Source organism: Centroberyx affinis, unplaced genomic scaffold (assembly GCF_046629955.1).
Source record: "Centroberyx affinis isolate AG114_WGS23_722 - 3 ecotype Tasmania unplaced genomic scaffold, CSIRO-AGI_Caff_v1 ptg001635l_1, whole genome shotgun sequence".
NCBI classification, from domain to species: domain Eukaryota; kingdom Metazoa; phylum Chordata; class Actinopteri; order Beryciformes; family Berycidae; genus Centroberyx; species Centroberyx affinis.
The window spans coordinates 1-16,698 of NW_027280072.1; the positions used below are offsets into that span (position 1 = coordinate 1).

Sequence of the window (16,698 nt, forward strand, 5' to 3'; positions counted from 1 at the left end):
TTGTATATGTGTGTAGGCTACATTACATGAGGTACACACATATAACATATATAGTATGTATATAGGATGATTTATCCCATTATAGTGACTTACTTTTCATGGTGACCTCATGTTGCACTAGTAGGTATAAATATAGATTTCTAACCAATAAAACCATCAGATTTTTGAACAATCCCGCCCCTCCACACCCCTCCCATCATTAAGTAAAGATTTATGGAGATTTCATGGGGTCTTTAAGCACCCATTCGGCTTGGCCATCATTTGATGTATGACACTTAAATAAACAATTCATTCAATCATTCATTCATCCATCCACTCAATAGGGATGGTAGGACCAGGAGTATGAGGGAGCGGAAGCCAGTCACCAGAGCTCACAGCGCTCCACACAGGCGACACCACAAACTTGTTTTGAAGAGGCAGACGAGCTCTGAGCATCTGCAGATAGATGGCTATGAGCAAGAGCAGGAGCATAACCATGAACAAGAGATGGAGACTAACCAACCACAGATCTCGTCACCAAATACTGTGAGTACAAAGAGGAGTTTTATGTTATTTTATGACAAGCACATTTCTGACATTAACTAAAACATATTAACACATATCGATAATATAGACATAGTGTTGTTTTTCCTGGTGTGGTAAGTAGGTGGAATCGTGTAGACAAGTTTTCATCTTCTTTCAGAGAGGCAGCATCAAACCTCCACCTGCACCAGTTCCCTGGATCAGACAAGACATCCACAACAGGGAATCAAGCGAGATGACGACTGAGAATGAGCAGCTAAACTTACTGGACAGGGTATGTCACATCTTCTAGCCACTATACTCACAAAAGTGGTTTAATACTGGCTATAGTGTATGATTTAATGATTGAATTACACCCCATAAAATGTCATTTTGGCATTCACACACACCAGCACGCTCAAGAGCTGTCAGAGCTTCGTCTGGGGGTGGAGCAGGTGACGGAGCGCGAACTGGAGATGGCAAAGCGGCTGGAGGACTTCATTGTCCAAAGCCAGGACCAGAATGCAATGCTGCAGACAGAGGTCATTGAACTGCGGGATCTGCTGGCCGTGCGAGAAGAGCAGCTCGCCAGCGCCACCTTCAGGTGAGAGTGTGGAGTCAACGATGAGCAAAAACATGCATGTTCATATCTTCAACAACAGGTGGAGAGGGATTAGACAGCCCAATGTGGCTTCCATGAGCATATGCACTAATCTTTATTTGATGTACTGTATGTTTCAATATGTTACCAGTGTGTTCTGTTCTGTCTGTGAGAGCAGTGTCCTCATTGAGTTTTACGCTGTGTGTATTGTACCACTTGTGATATTTCAGTCGTTTCCCACTGTGGGATCAATAAAGTACTAAAAGTAGTTCTAGATTATTTAAGTTGAATATGAACAATATAACATCTACATCTCTTCCCTCTGTGTGTCTCATAGGTTGGGTGTGATTGAGGAGGAGAGGGAGGAGGACGAGAGAAAGCTGAGTGTTGCCATTGCAGCAGCTGAGCGAATGAACGTCTTGGTAAGAGAGAGAGAGAGAAAGCCACTCATCAAGCAAAGATGAAGTGAAGGGTTTCATTCAAAAATGACATATCAACTAATTGAAAAGTGGCACCTTCTCTTAGAAAATGATTGCACACCATTAAAATAAATTACTGTGCTTGTTAAAGCCTTGTTAAAGGAATAGTTTGCACCAAAATTAAAATTCAGTCGTTATCTACTCAACCCCATGCCAGTTGAAACTCCATTGAAGTTCCTAGGACCGGCAAACACAGAGCGAGTTAGCCGTAGTTCCATTTCAGCCTTCTCCCAAACTATTGAAGTTCTTTACACCAAAAAAGCATAAAATGTCCTCAAACAGCTTGTGCAGCATAATCCAAGTGTTTTGTAGCCAAACGATTGCACTGTGGGTCCAAAAGTCCAGTATTTACAAATGTCCCAACAGTCGTGTGTAACCAGAGCATTGTCAGTTAGGAAAATGGAGAAGATAATGAGGTAAATATTGGTCTTTTGGACCCACAGTTCAATTGCTTGGCTTCAAAACACTTGGATTGTATTGCATGAGCTAGGGCTGGGCGATAATTCAATATTATCGCTTATGGTCTTTCAGTGGAATCATATCGTGATGATATGAAGATATTTTAATATCGTGACACACATTTCTGCTGTCTAAATTGATGATGATAAGCAAATTTTACTTAAAAACTCTCATAAAATGAGGTATGGTAGGAATATTATTTGAATATTTCTGTTTTGTTTGACATCACACCTAACATTACCATTCGGTTCAATGAGATGAACATTAATTTGATAATTTAACGTGATTTTGCATAGATGAACCATATCGTGATATATATTGATATCGAGAAAAATCCATATGATTATCGTGATATTGATTTCAACCATATCGCCCAGCCCTAGTATGAGCTCTTTGGAGAAATCTGATGGATATTTTATCTCTTTTTTTTTGGCGCAGTAAAAACATGGCCCCGCTAACTTCAGTAGTTTGGAAAAAAGCTGAGATGTAACTATATGGGGGTTAAGTTGTCGGTTGACTGATTGACATTATAACACTTTTACGTACTGGATCATTTTTGAGATAGTGAATGATAAGTCGGAAGTTTTTTTTCTGGCATATCCTGAGGTTTATCATGCACTATCTCAAAAATGATCCAGTAAGCAAAAGTGTTATAATGTCAATCAGTCAACCAACAACTTTTCCCCCCCAAAATGAAAATGTAGTGCGACAGAGAACTCTTCAGGTGCGTTATATATATACACTAGTGACTTGGGGAAAACATAGTAAGTGATGGTTGTTTTCTCTGTGTTTGCAGGAGGAGCAGTTTGCAGACCTGATGAAGGACCTCCACCAGCTCAGTGAGGCCTACACAAGTGGCCAAAACAACACACAGCAGCATCCTGCGAAGCCGCACATCAACAGCAACTGAACCCAAACAGAAGAGGGATTAGAGTTGTAGTATTATCACAGTAGTTTAGTTTAAAGAATCATGTGAAGTGTTCATTCGAAAAGCATCGCCATAAAGTCACAGATATAAGGTTATTTTATGGACATTTTGAGCCTAATTCCAAATGGATGTGAGTGAGCGAATTGTGACTGAGGTGAACACGAGCAAAAACCTTCAAGATATCCGATGAACTGTATCTGCATTTGATTGTATCTCAGCTACAGACACATTTACCCTGTAAACCTTTCTGCTGAATAAAAGAACATGTAATATCTAACGTGTTTTTCATCGCTCTCTACAGTATATCATCAGTAGTGCAGGAACTTGTGTGTAGCGTGTGCAGAGCTCTAATACTACCAGTGTGTTTGTGTATGAGAGAGAGAGAGAGAGAGAGGGAGAGAGGCTGGGAGGGGGAGAGAGAGAATTGTCAGTAGTCAGGTGTCATTTATATCGGGACACACCTGCATTTGCATCATATCAGACTACAGTAGCCCCGTCGTCGAGTTGGACTGAGTCGCCCTGCAGCTGCACCCGAAGGCAAAAGGTATTGTTGGAGAAATAAAAATCTATATTGTTTGTTCAAGTAGCCTAGCCAATACTTAAATTTATTGTAAGTAATTTGTTTAACGGTATACGCTTTTATCTAACTAGGCTACAAGTGTGGTAACCGGCCAGAATGACTGTCTGTCTGTGGCGTCTTCCTGATTAGCCTATTCAGGGTTTTTAAACTGCTTTTTTGGTAACTAGTCGGTTTGACAGAGTAAGGTTGGAAAACAGACGCTAAAGTAAAAGAGAATCAGCGTCTAATAAGAAAAACATGCTGTTAAAATTAAACGAAACGCTTGTTCCACCTACTTTCATTTTCTCGGAATTGACGAGTTAAGTTTCGTTTTCCCCTCGCAGCGCCAGACCTCAGTCTATGCGTCAGACGCGCCGCTGGTCAGTCAGAGTTCAGCATGGCCGCGATGGACATCGACGAAAGTCCGTTTTCTCTCCTGAGTTTGGAGGATGAGCTGAGTTGCAGCATCTGCCTGTGTCCGTTTGAATGTCCCGTGACGATTCCCTGCGGACACAACTTCTGCCAGGACTGCCTCCTCGCTACCTGGAAAGACAGCTACAGCTGCCCGCAGTGCCGGACCTTCTTCGCCACCAAACCCGAGCTGAAGAAAAACACCGTCCTCAGCGCTGTGGTGGAGACCTTCAAAATGAAGTCCACCAGGACTGAGCTCGGCCTGCACGGGGAGGAGGTCAAAGCCGAAAAGGAGCCCACCGTATGCTGCGATACATGCATGCAAGCCGAAGCATCCCAGACCTGCCTCACCTGCATGGCGTCCTTCTGCGAGGAGCACCTGAAGCCTCACCGGGAAAACCCGAATTTTCGCCTCCACCAGCTGAGCGAGCCGCTGGCCGACCTGTCGGAGCGCATCTGCCCCGACCACCACAAGCTGATGGAGCTGTTCTGCGTCCAGCACGGCCGTGCTATCTGCAGCTTCTGCCTCCAGCAAGTCCACAAAGGATGCTCCTTCACGAGCCCCGAGGAGCAAAGGGGCTTGAAACAGGTGTGTGTGGAAGACCTACTGTAGGTGTGTGTTTGTGTTTCAGTATTCACCTGTGCCAAGTGGTGGTAAAAGTAGGCTACCAGTGGTGGTAAAAGTACTCAAATCCTTAAAAGTAAAGTAGCAGTAAAAGTATCAATGTCATAATGTAGCTAAAAATACTCCATTCAAAGTAAAAACTAAACATTTTGAACTTGAGTAAAAGTATAGAAGTATTAGCAGTAAAATGTACTTAAGTATCAAACTTAACTTATTGATGCATTAACCTGTAAGACGTATTTTAATGTTGTAGGTGGTCCAGGTGGTGCTAAGTCTAACTACTCCATATACTGTAGGGGAGTCTAAACTCCAACAATACAACATGTTTTATGAGTTTATCGTATGTTTTGAATGTAAAACCTGCAAAACTCTGCAAAGTAACTATAGTAACTACAGCTGTCAGAGGAAATGTAATGTTAAAAGTACAATATTTTCCTCTGGCTACGTAGTGGAGTAAAAGTATAAAGTCTGATATATAAAGTATTGATTATGTATTTTTGTCTGTAGACTGACTTGAGAAGCAAGTTGGGTTTGCTGGATGAGAAGATCGAGAAGAACAAGAACGTTATATCTCAAATGATGAACAAGCAGGACATGCTGAAGGTAATTCTCACCACGTTTTAAAGAGTGACATTTACTTTTTTTTTTATGCACACAAATGGTTATGAATAGGAATCATATAGTCTTAAGTAGTGACCTGAAACCCAAGAGGCCATAGATGAATTAATGAGTGATTCCCGGTCATTTGCGATCCATAACTTCTAGGTTATAAAAGAGAATGTGACAGAAATTACATGTCCTTCTGTCTTTATATCGGTCTGTCTGTATCTATCTACTGATCCGTCTATTTGATGGTCCACCCCTAGGACTCTGCGACCAACAGGAAGAAAACTCTGGCGGCTGAGTATCAGCAGATGCGGGACATGTTGGACCGTGAGGAGCGCGAGGCCCTGACCACCGTGGACCGCGAGCAGGAGAGCAGCCAGACGAAACTCAAGGGCCTCATGAAGAAGTTCACCGACAACGTTGAGAAGATGAACAAAGCCAAAGATGACATCAACAGCCTGCTGGGTCAGTCCCAGAGCATGGCCTTCCTACAGGTGAGACGACCTCCGTCACCTAGAAGTGAAGGTAGATCAGAGAAGTCCCAATCTTAGAATTTATTTTGGGTATCTTGAATTACTCGGAGTGGGCAAGATATGAGGAACACCTGCTCTCTTCATGAGCTAGACTGACCAGGTGAATCCAGTGAAAGCTTTGGGGCCGTGATTGATTTAGTCTCTGGAGTTCAGTTCAAACGTGACAGGGAGGAAAAAGGTTAAGAGGGATTTCTTGAGACAGTTGAGACATAGAATGTGCAGATGGTGGTGCAAATCTATTGGAAACATACTGAATATAGTATAAGCATTTCTTGACTGACTCGGATAACAGAGAAGTATACTAAGTTGACTTTTATAAACTTTGCTGTGGTTGTCAAATCGTTCTATTGTCTTTTATGGCGAACTCCACCCGTCTGCCATCTATGTCGCCTAAAACAAACAAATGCAAATTGTTGTGGGAAATTCTGAAATAAAGAGACTTGAGAAATTAAACAGAGAGTTTCCCTTCTGGTTTATTCGTACAATAGACCTGCAAGCGGGCACAGACAACCTTCAACAAAGTTTCAGGCTGCATGAGCAACTGAACAGTTGCTTTTTATACACTTCCCCCTCCCTATGACATCTGTAAATACAACCAATCTATTCATATGAGAGTTCATGATATAATCAGGCATAAAATACGATAAATGGATCATAAGGATGAAATTTGATCTATCGCCAGGGTGCTATATTACTAATGACAATACATGCGACAGATTCTGATCTGTCGCCAGAATGCATATATCATACATGACAGGTTTATGACAGAACAAGGTTTGCTTGTTAAACAAGGGAGTAATATGATAAAAGACCCCTTTTGACAAAATCCCAGACCCCCCTTTTGAGCCGACATCTGGGCCCCAATCTGGGCCTTGGGCCTAGTAGGCCTGGGTCAGCAAAAGGACAAATGTCTTCCGTCATTCTTTACCATTGTATTTATGATTTGAAGTGCATTTTCCCATTACACAAATACTTTCTGGCTCAGCTCTGCAACTGAGCAGGATCAGCTGCTCCTTCTGCATCTCTTTGCCTTTGAACTCTGAAGACATGACTGGAACTACAACACTGTTTTAGCTTTGTGTTTTAGCTTCATACTGAGCTGTTTTTTTCTTGACTGAATAAACTAGATGTTAATTTCATGTAGCGTGCTCATTATTTATGTCTCTGCACTAGGGCTGGGAAATAATGAAATATTATTGTTTATCGTCTTTCAGTGGAATCATATTGTCATGATATGGTGATTTGGGGATATTGTGACACACAGTTCTGCTGTCTAAATTGATGCTAACAAGCAAATTGTATTTAAAAACTCTGACGAAATGAGGTAAGGAATATATTTAAGGAATATTATTTGAAAATTTCAGTTCATTTGGTTCAATGGGATGAACATTAATTTGATTATTTAACACGTGATTTTGCATGCATGAGCCATATTGTGATATATATCAATATTGAAAAAAATCCTTATGATTATCATGATATTGATTTCAGCCATATCGCCCAGCCCCACTCTGTACTGAGTTGACTATATTCACTTGGATGAGGATTGATACCCGAGGAAGAAACTTACTTGCTTGTTAACATTCCTAACATTTTGGGTTAATGAGACTGTTGGTTGCATAAAACCAGAGCCACATGATCTTTTGAGGAGAATAGGCTTGGTTTGTTCTGAAGCTCCTCTCAGCTTGTGCACTGTGAAGCTGAGGGAAGCGAACATGAGAGAGGAAGGCCTCTTGTCCCGTGGGAGACTTGGGCATCATCGAGCTACAGGCCACTTGGATTGAAACCTCATTCTGGTCTTGGTTGGAAAAGAATGTGGCATTGCAACTCCATAAAAACTGTCCAAAAAACGTTTTTCTCTTCCTTGTTCCCCAAAGGCTTCAGCTGACCTGCCCTCAGTCGTGACCTTTGACCCCTACCTCCCCAAATCCAACATGGACTCCAAGATGGTGACGGCAGCGCAGGCCTTCGCTGCCGTCCTGAAGGAGCATCTGACAGAGGTCCTCAAACAGCCTGTCGAGGCCAGGCTGCAGATGCTTAAACCAGGTGAGTGTGCAGGTGTATCTTTTAAGTCAGTGGTTCTCAACCCCCCCCCCCCCCCCCCCCCCCCCCCAGGGGTTCGCGGGATAATTTTGGGTGGTCACAAGATGATTTATGGGATAGGAAAAAAACACATTTCTACTACCAAATTTATTATCAAGTCTGTTTTTTCAGATTTTTTGCTGTTTTTTTTGTTTTTCTTTTCAATTTCTTAATAGTTTTCAGCCTCTGATAATCAAATAAATAAAACGACCAGAAAAGGGAAAATCATTCTTTGGTTGAACTCTCTCTGCATATGCAGAATGTGACTGAGGGTCGCAAGTAGGCAACGCTTCGTTTTAAGGGGTCAAAAGCCAAAAAAGTTTGAGAACCACTGTTTGAAGAGGGAGATTTTACAACTGAAGATGTATTATGAAAGGCTAGTGAAGCAAATGATGTGTGTTTTTTTTTTTTTTGCAGAACTTAAAACTTGCATTTTTCCATCTGGTGAGTTTGTGTCATGTGGAAAAATGCTGGGATCAGAAATTAAAACAAATCAACCATTTTAAAGGGATGGGCAACCCAGTTAAAAATGTTTTTTTTTTTTATTATTTTGTATCACAATCGGCTTTTCTCAGTGTAGAAATAACTTCAGATTCTCACAGTTTCGTTTTGTTTTTTACACCCAACAATGACAAAAAAAAAACATTTTAATGACAAATTGCATATTTTAGTTGGCTATCCCTTTAAGACATTCCTCAAATTGGTGTAACATTTTGCTGTGGTGGGGTAACTATTTGAAGTCCTGTGTGTAAAAAAGCCGTTGTAATGTGAGCATCTGGCATCTTAACAGCAGGTTTGTTTGTAGGGCCACCAAGAACAGTTCCTCTCTCAGGATTTAGTGTCTTTCCTGAGAGAATCGCTCCTCACCCGCTGTTTGGTATGTTCATCTCCGTCTCACAGACATGCTTTATGATGCATGAATATAAATTTGACAAGCATTGTTTAACGCATGACGCCGCACCAAGGTGATAACACCATTATGGCTGCACAGTTAAAGAATGAAATGCCTTATCTTTTGCCTAAACCGTTTCAGAAATACCACCGCCTCCAGGCCCGCCGAGACACCTGAGGTCCCACAGTCCAGGTGCTGCGCTGAAGGCCGGCCAGAAGAAGAGACCTGCAAGTAAGAAAATGTCATTAAAGACCCCGTGAAGTGGCTTCTTTACTTCCAGGATGTTGGGGCGGGACATAATGCAGGGAGGGATCATTCAAAAGTCTAAACCAATGGAATATGAGTCAGGGAAAAAATAAAAAATCTGATGGTTTTATTGGTTAGAAATGTATATTTATGCCTACTAGTGCAGCATGAGGTCACCATGAAAGATTCTGTGTTTTCCAGGAAGTAAAAGTAATGGGGGTTCATTTCATGGGGTCTTTAATTACTATGCTTACACACACACATACATACACACACACACAATACCTGATTATTGTCTTTACTCTTATTATGAGAATGATAATGAATGATTGATGAATGAATGATTTTTCATGCGATCTTATTGATTTAATATGTCAAGGGTCACTTTCCCTATAGGCTACAAGCTCCAGTCAGTCAGTCATTTCCCTCCTGTCATAAGCTGTAGATATATTGTTCCTGTGTATCTTTCCTGAAGATTACCCAGTGGGGAGACTGGAGACGTACTGGTGTGCATGGAAATGTAGTGAACACCACAGTTGGTTGGATATAGATTAAGGGTTGAACAGTGTCAACGTCCGTGTCGAGGATCTGAAAAATTTGTGTTCACGTCATACTGATGACTCGTGAACAATGCTTCTCTTGTGAGCCGGTCAGTGACAGGTGTGCATCGACACGCTGTGTAGCATTCTCAGTGAAGGCTCTGTCGTCTTTCATGGTAGTTTTTTTTATTTCTATATGACAAACAATATTACAGTCATTTTAATTTGGTTCAGAATTCTTCCTGATGACCCCATTTTCATATCAGAGAATGTCGTCAGTGATCAGGGTTGGAAAGCCTGCTGTGAGCTTTACCTTCAGGGTGGCGGACAAGTGGACCAGTGTGTTTACCTTGGAAGTTGCCCATGTGCCGTGGCAGTATCTGTTTGTATTTGCCTGTTTATTGCAGTGTCTTTTAAAAGCAATGAAACACTGAAGGGTGGACTGCCTGTCAAGGAATATATGGAGAGCGATTAAGAGCGATTATTAGTGGTTGCCATGTTGGAGCGGGAACACAAGAAAAACGCTGCAGCATGATTCCCTCTTCCGCCCTGGCAAAACAAAGTAATATCTGCACAGTGGCAGCATGTTCAGATTATACCATGCAAAGGAGGAAGAGCTCAGACAGGAGGAGGCGATAAAGTTACACTTGACGGGTCTCTTTTGGACAGTTCTGCTCTTCTGTTAAACTAGAAATAAAATAAAGGTTTACAAATAGGGATGTGGATGTATTAGAGCATGGCATGCTCATAATTAATAAATGTTTTCAAAAGGACAACATGCGTAATCACAAGACTGTTTGGCATGGTAGTGCTGAAAAAACAACATACTGTAACTAGGAGTGGATTTCCCTTGTTTATCACTTCTAAACTGTTGTCACACTCATTTTTCCCTTAGAGTCAGACAAGAAAAGTGGAAACAGTGAACAAACTCATCAGAAGGACCAAAGACCTGACAGTATGAAATTGACTGTTTACTGTTGTTTCTTGTTGGTCGTGCACACAGTGCAGTAACCCTAACCCTAACCCTAACCCTTACTGTTTTTCTTGTTGGTTGTGCACACAGTGCAGTAACCCTAACCCTAACCCTAACCTTAGTGTCGCCTTATTTCTCAGTCTTCATTAATATATCAACATGTTAAGAATCTTGTTAAACCTGCAATAAGCGATTTCAGACCATGTAACCAATCCTGAAACGAACGTGTGCTATGTGGAGATTTCAGTGAGAAGTAATGATATAAACAAACAGCCACACAGGCGGGCCAGCTGTGTTGTTGTTTTCACCTCTTTCCTAAAGCTTGTTGTCAAAGTCGGCCCGAATAATGGCAAATCGATAAAGCGAGCGAGTAAACGTTTTCATCTAGTAAACTTGCTACCTACCTCTTCACTTGTCATTGTGGGACATGTAGCCTTCAGTGGGAGAAAAATCTGGCAAAGTGAGACTGGTAACCGGCGATATTTCTCTATAGGTACGTTTATTTTAGCCATTCGCCTTTATGCATGGTTTGCCCTTAAGGATGTCCTGACACCAACATGCAAATGTATGCAGATGACACTGTAATTAATGTACATGGTAGCAGTATGACACAAGTTGCTAATGAACTCACAAACTCTATGGTTCATGTAACAGCATGGTTAAAGCAATGCTGTTTGCAACTAAATGTGTCTAAAACAGTATGCATGTTTCTCACCAAGACAAACAGTTCTAGTGTAGAGCCAGATGTCTTTGTATCAGGGGAGAGGCTACAGGTTGTATCTGAATGCAAGTACCTTGGAGTTCTGATTGATTCTGATTGAAACCAAACCATTTATTTCAAAGCTCAGGTGAAAAAGGTTTGTAACCGGGTCAAATTCAATCTTTCATTCGAGATTACGTGTCAACAGAGGCGGCTAAGATGTACATGCATTCTATGGTCATTTCCCATATCACTTACTGTTTAACAACCTGGTCGCAGGCTAGCACCACTACTCTAAAACCATTACAGTCTTTGTATAAACGAACACTTAAAATCCTTGAGTTGGGAAAACATGATTAAATATGTAAATGTTTGTCTTATGTACAAGATTATGGTTTGACTTCTCCTCCACTCAGACAGTTTGTCAACATAAGAACAACTGCATATCGGTTCACAAAAGGTGCAGCACAAGGGGATTGCATTATCCCACTCAGGAAAAGCACTTTCAGTCAGTCTGCTTTCTCTGTTAAAGCTGCACTAGAATGGAACTCCATCCCAGCAAATATTAGAGAATTGGACACATACGGTTTATTTAGAGCTCATTTAAAGAAACGGTTAATTAGTACTCAGCTCTGTCAGCACTAAAACTCAGTTGCACCTTACTGTCCTCAGCCTGTCTGTGCTGAACTTCCCTTGCTGTCTGCTGTCACCTGTCGCTATCGTGCTATCGCCAGTCTGCCCTCATGTACCTGCATGCATGTCTTATTGTGGTTTTGCTTTTATTGTGTCAGACTGATTTATGTATTTTATACACTGTCCATGCTTTTCATGTCTGTGATTAACATTAATATTCTCTTTTCTTTTTTATTATTGTTCTGCATGCTTATAAATGATCTCAATAACTTTGTTATTTCAGTCTTATATTATATTATATTATATATTATATTCTGTTTTTAGGGTGATTCTGAAACATCTGTCCAGGGACTACAGATGAAAAATAGCCTCTTGGCTAGCTCTGGCGCATTTACAGCAATGTTCATTAATGTGCACTGTCCCTGTTAAATAAACCAACAAATAATTAAAATAAATAAAATAAAATAAGGGCTTCCGTCGCTGTGTGTGTTTACAAAATGTGTTGCGGTTTCTGTCACCCTCTAGTGGTCAGGAAAAATCGCTTAGTTTAGCTTTAAAATGAATATTTTTCTTGCAGTTATCTTTCACAAAACATTAAACAGCCTATTAGACAGGATTTTCACTTGACACCTCCAAAACAAATTTTTTTGTGCATCTTCTTTTAGAACAAACCAGAAAGCCAACAGAGAATATGAAAGCAGCCAGTTCAATGGAAAACCTACTGGACATGGCCAGAGGCCGACCTCCTGTACAGGAACCCAAAGGGAACCCAGGTAAACGCCGCCCACATTTTGATAAGAAATGGAAAACAAACCAGTCATCTATGTTTGTTCTCACTGTACCATGCAGAAGGGAGTTTCTCAGTACTAATTCTAGTGCAATAGAGCAAACACAATTCCACCACTTGGACATATTAAGTAGAAGTGTATGAATGAAAATGAGCAAAAAAAAAAAAAATGGATTCCAGCATTAACAGGATGAGCAATATAGCAGCAGTAGTATCCGGATCAGCAGAACTCCCTGAGACACCAATGCTGTATGTGTGTGTGTGTGTGTGTGTGGGCTGAGAAGAACAGTCTGCCACTGTCCTCTCTTGTACAGTGCCTCTGTGTTACCACCTGATCCTTTGTTGAATATTGTAATAATGACATGTAACTTGATGGAAGATGCCGTAATTTTAGTACATTCGTTTTGCACTTTCATCTTTTCACCACAGTGACACAATGAGTATCGCAGTTTGGTATTGAATGTTTCTATTTTTCTTCCTCTTCTGTTTTAGAAACTCCAGACATCCCACCAAACATTACCTCCGCTGCAAAAAGAAACGATCTTCTGAAATGTAAGTTTATGAGCGTAGCAAGTACTTTCCCCTCATGAGGTAATAGAAGCATCAGTTCTCAGCCGCCCGGTCTTACCTGTCCTTCCTCTGTCCCGAACAGACGGCACCGTGCTCACCCTGGACCCAAAGACGGCCCACAAACGCATCATCCTGAGCGAGGACTTGACCAACGCCTCTGTGTCAGACGAGCCTAGCAACTACCCCGACGCCCCCGCCCGATTCTCCGTCTGCTCCCAGGTGCTGACCACCAAGGGTTTCTCCAGAGGGCGCCACTACTGGGAAATCAAGATGAGCAGCAACAACTTTATTGGCCTGGGCTTAGCTTACAACAGCATCGACCGCAAAGGCCCCGCCAGCCGGCTGGGTCGCAACGCCCAGTCCTGGTGCGTCGAGTGGTTTAACGTCAAGCTGTCGGCCTGGCACGCCAGCAGCGAGACGGTGCTGGCGAATCCCAATCCGAAGCGCGTAGGCGTGCTGTTGGATTGCGAGGAGGGAACGGCGACGTTCTACAGCGTGGCGGACAGGGCCTATCCCTTCCACTCCTTCGTGTTCCCCTTCGCCGAAGCCGTGTATCCAGCCTTCTGGATCTTTTCAAGCGGCTCGTCCATTAGTTTGTGCAAGCTGCAGGGGTGAGGAGAGTGTAATGAAATTGTACGTCTGTATGAAATACACACACACACACACACACACACACACACACACACAGACGCATACAAACTTCATACCTGCACATGCATGCACCCACTAATTCAAGACGGGTAGCCTGTCAATGTAATTTGAGCTTTAAGCATATAAGGAAGCAATCAGTACACGCACATGGACACACACACACACACACACACACACAAAGCCTTTGATCCTCATTGTTAGCTTTACTTCGATTCAACGATAATCGCTATGGATGTGTATCGTTTTAATCGTACTAAAATAATTAACTGTAAACTCAGTACAGATTTAAAATGATTCAAAGAGCGTCGTAACAGTTGTTTGGAAATTCTAACAACTTATGTAACGTTCAGCAGTTGTTCTCTGGACTTTGATCTCCGGCTCCACGCGGCTTCCAGTTTGTGCAGCCTGGCTGTTTATTGCTATGGAACCTGCTCAAACAAACACACAGTGACAGAGGATTGCACAATGTAGTGCAATATATAAAGTTACATCGACGGTATAACAAAGTGCATTGTGGAGTCATTTGTCCATCGAGCTGTTTCGGTCTGAACTTTGTTTTACAAGAAGAATTTGAATTCCTTTTGTAGTTTTTCAGTCCTTTTGGCTCGGACAACAGCTGTTCAGTTAAGCGACACTGCTGAACGTATCAGAGGGCAAGGCTGTTCGGTTATATAAGCATTTGTTCTGAACTGGCCGTTCCGATTAAATAAATAATAATTGGAGAGTTTCATTCCAAAATAGGATATCCATCATTTGGAGAAAAAAAAAAAGCAATGATACCGACCCTTAAAAATTTACTGAAAGGAATACTCACTATTTAATAATATTTTTAAGAGACTACCTGAATAAAGGTTCAAAAAAGTTATCTTAAATATTGTTGAAGATATTTGTTATCTTTTCATTATTATCATTATCTTTCATTATTATTTAATTATCTTTTCACCATTTCATTATTAAATAGTAGCATTTTTATGGATATAATTATATGTATTTTTTACATAAGGAGCCATGAATTATGGGTAATATTTTTTCTGTTCATCCAAGGTGGATATACAGTGTTTTGGAATGAAAACCTTCAAATAAGGCCTTAGTTTCTTGCTTAAACTGAACCGATCATTCACTCCCTTGTTGCTCTGTGAAGAAAGGGATTGTATTCCCACCCTGTTGTGAAAAAGAAAGAGGCCACACAGGCTGAGGAACATGATGGTTTTGTCCAGACTCTGATAGTCTGCTCTGTGTTTAGCAGGTGGAAGCCGGTTCCTGTGGCTTCCTGTGTCATTCAGAGGCTAATTGAGAATAGCACATGGCTACTTAACACTTAACAGTATCATCTGCTCATTGTGGTTGATGCTGGTGTTCGTCTCTGAACCTTGTTGTATACACCAAACACACACTGTACCTATACTGTACAGCATGTATGTGTTGGTGTGTTGACTGTCTTAACTATACAGACCATTTATCCTGCACTGTATGTCAGATGATTAGATGTGTCTTGAGAGAGAAAGAATTAAATCAGGCATGTATTTTTCTGACGTGTCAATACGGTGTTTGATGTGAAGTCTGTAAGCGAAACAGTTTAAAAATTTCGTAGTGGTAGTAGTAGTGGTTCTAGTGGTTATACAGTTGACTTCCTTCACAGCTGTTGTTGGCCTTAACTGGCTCAGCTGATGAGAACAGCAGGTCATATAGACCCTGCTCCTGTCACCCTCTGTGGGTTTCTCTTCTTATGGTGGTCGGAAACATAACATTAGAGGACTTGTTTCACAGGGGTAAACTATCTGAAGTGTGATGACAGGCCTTTAATGTGTGTTTGCTGAAGGACAGCAAGAGGCTCATTTCCTGACTTGGCACCATGGAGTCCATCAGGTGGTGAACTGGTTGGTCAGTGTGCGTATTTGACCAAAATAAATCCTTGACTTCCTTATTTGGAGCAGTAAAGTTTAGAAACTGACTATTGTAAGGGAAACCTGGCTGCTGTCAGTCCTACTGCAGCAATATTAACAACAGACAATGCATTCAGAGTAATCTCTGTACACAAACAGGCTAATAAACTACACTGTTGCTGACTATATGTTAGTATTGTGAATACATTATTACAACAAAAGGTTATAATACTGATGGAAGGTCCAAAATAAATGAGCAGACACTGCAAGATTTTGTTTGTTTAGATCCATTAACGGCAACCAACATAAATTCCGAAAATTGGCATTGAAATCCAAATTTGTAGTTTGTGGATGAACTCTTGTCGTGTGCTTCCACCCCAATCGATGAGCTGCTATGAGATGTCCACTTCACACAGTCATTTTTATCAAGCTTTGATGCTTACCTGAGGACTAATGTGGCACTAATATGAGCAGTGTGGGTGAAATTGGAGTTACCACTAGCATGATCGTTAAGTGACAGCAGAGAAAGAGTTAGAAATGAGGACCGGCTGTATTGGTGTCAAGCAGGGAGAACAGGTCAACCGGTGATTTCAGTTTCAAGTTATCCCAGCGGGGATTGGCAAACGGTAAACTTATTTTTACAAAGGTGGATGTCAATAAGTACAAACGAAGAAGACAATGCTATCCAGAGTGACTTAATGAGTAAGCAGGGCGGGGTTCAGACTGCTGTGGTGACTCAATCTGTGACCTGTTGGTTATGGGAGAGGTTCTCTATTCGGGTTACCGCCTACCCAGTTTAGATACTGACCCTTCCCTTTTAAAACCAGGTCACATGCCAATATTTGAAGGCACATCACTGCAAGTCGGGTTCGAACCTGAACGGTGGAACCCAGTTTTTTTTGTTTTTTTATTTGCCAGTTTGCCATCGCCTATCTTCACAGTGGTGGATTTTAGTTTGGGATAGCTAACTATTCAGAGCTTTCCCATGCTATGGTCAGTGTTGAAGTCTTAGGTGTTTGGTGTTGGTGTTAAGCTAAATG

At 41.5% G+C, this 16,698-nt stretch overlaps 2 protein-coding genes across 5 annotated transcripts; both read left to right on the forward strand.

Moving 5' to 3' along the window:
* The first annotated feature begins 127 nt into the window (after nt 1-127).
* On the forward strand, nt 128-3,230 carry LOC139651327 (tropomyosin-1, isoforms 9A/A/B-like). Its single transcript, XM_071528207.1, has 5 exons — nt 128-525; nt 683-796; nt 915-1,105; nt 1,440-1,524; nt 2,837-3,230. Exons 1-5 carry the CDS (start codon nt 343-345, stop codon nt 2,948-2,950), a joined length of 687 nt encoding a protein of 228 aa, XP_071384308.1. The 5' UTR covers nt 128-342; the 3' UTR covers nt 2,951-3,230.
* Nucleotides 3,231-3,385: 155 nt separating this feature from the next.
* trim25 (tripartite motif containing 25) lies at nt 3,386-13,744 on the forward strand. Of its 4 annotated transcripts, none has more exons than XM_071528202.1 (12): nt 3,386-3,512; nt 3,872-4,527; nt 5,071-5,166; nt 5,430-5,663; nt 7,580-7,748; nt 8,202-8,228; nt 8,575-8,661; nt 8,818-8,907; nt 10,357-10,416; nt 12,433-12,540; nt 13,047-13,106; nt 13,207-13,744. In XM_071528202.1, exons 2-12 carry the CDS (start codon nt 3,925-3,927, stop codon nt 13,737-13,739), a joined length of 2,067 nt encoding a protein of 688 aa, XP_071384303.1. In that variant the 5' UTR covers nt 3,386-3,512; nt 3,872-3,924; the 3' UTR covers nt 13,740-13,744. The 4 variants fall into 4 exon arrangements, with proteins under 4 accessions (XP_071384303.1, XP_071384304.1, XP_071384305.1 ...); XM_071528203.1 differs by having other exon boundaries at nt 8,590-8,661; XM_071528204.1 differs by lacking the exon at nt 8,202-8,228 and having other exon boundaries at nt 8,590-8,661.
* The last annotated feature ends 2,954 nt before the right edge of the window (nt 13,745-16,698 follow it).

Coding starts and splice junctions, on each gene's coding strand:
- LOC139651327 (XM_071528207.1), top strand. CDS start 343: ATGAGGGAGCGGAAGCCAGTCACCAGAGCTCACAGCGCTCCACACAGG. Junction 526..682: donor AGATCTCGTCACCAAATACT/GTGAGTACAAAG, acceptor ATCTTCTTTCAG/AGAGGCAGCATCAAACCTCC. Junction 797..914: donor AGCTAAACTTACTGGACAGG/GTATGTCACATC, acceptor CACACACACCAG/CACGCTCAAGAGCTGTCAGA.
- trim25 (XM_071528202.1), top strand. CDS start 3,925: ATGGCCGCGATGGACATCGACGAAAGTCCGTTTTCTCTCCTGAGTTTG. Junction 5,167..5,429: donor ACAAGCAGGACATGCTGAAG/GTAATTCTCACC, acceptor GTCCACCCCTAG/GACTCTGCGACCAACAGGAA. Junction 8,908..10,356: donor CCAGAAGAAGAGACCTGCAA/GTAAGAAAATGT, acceptor TTTTTCCCTTAG/AGTCAGACAAGAAAAGTGGA.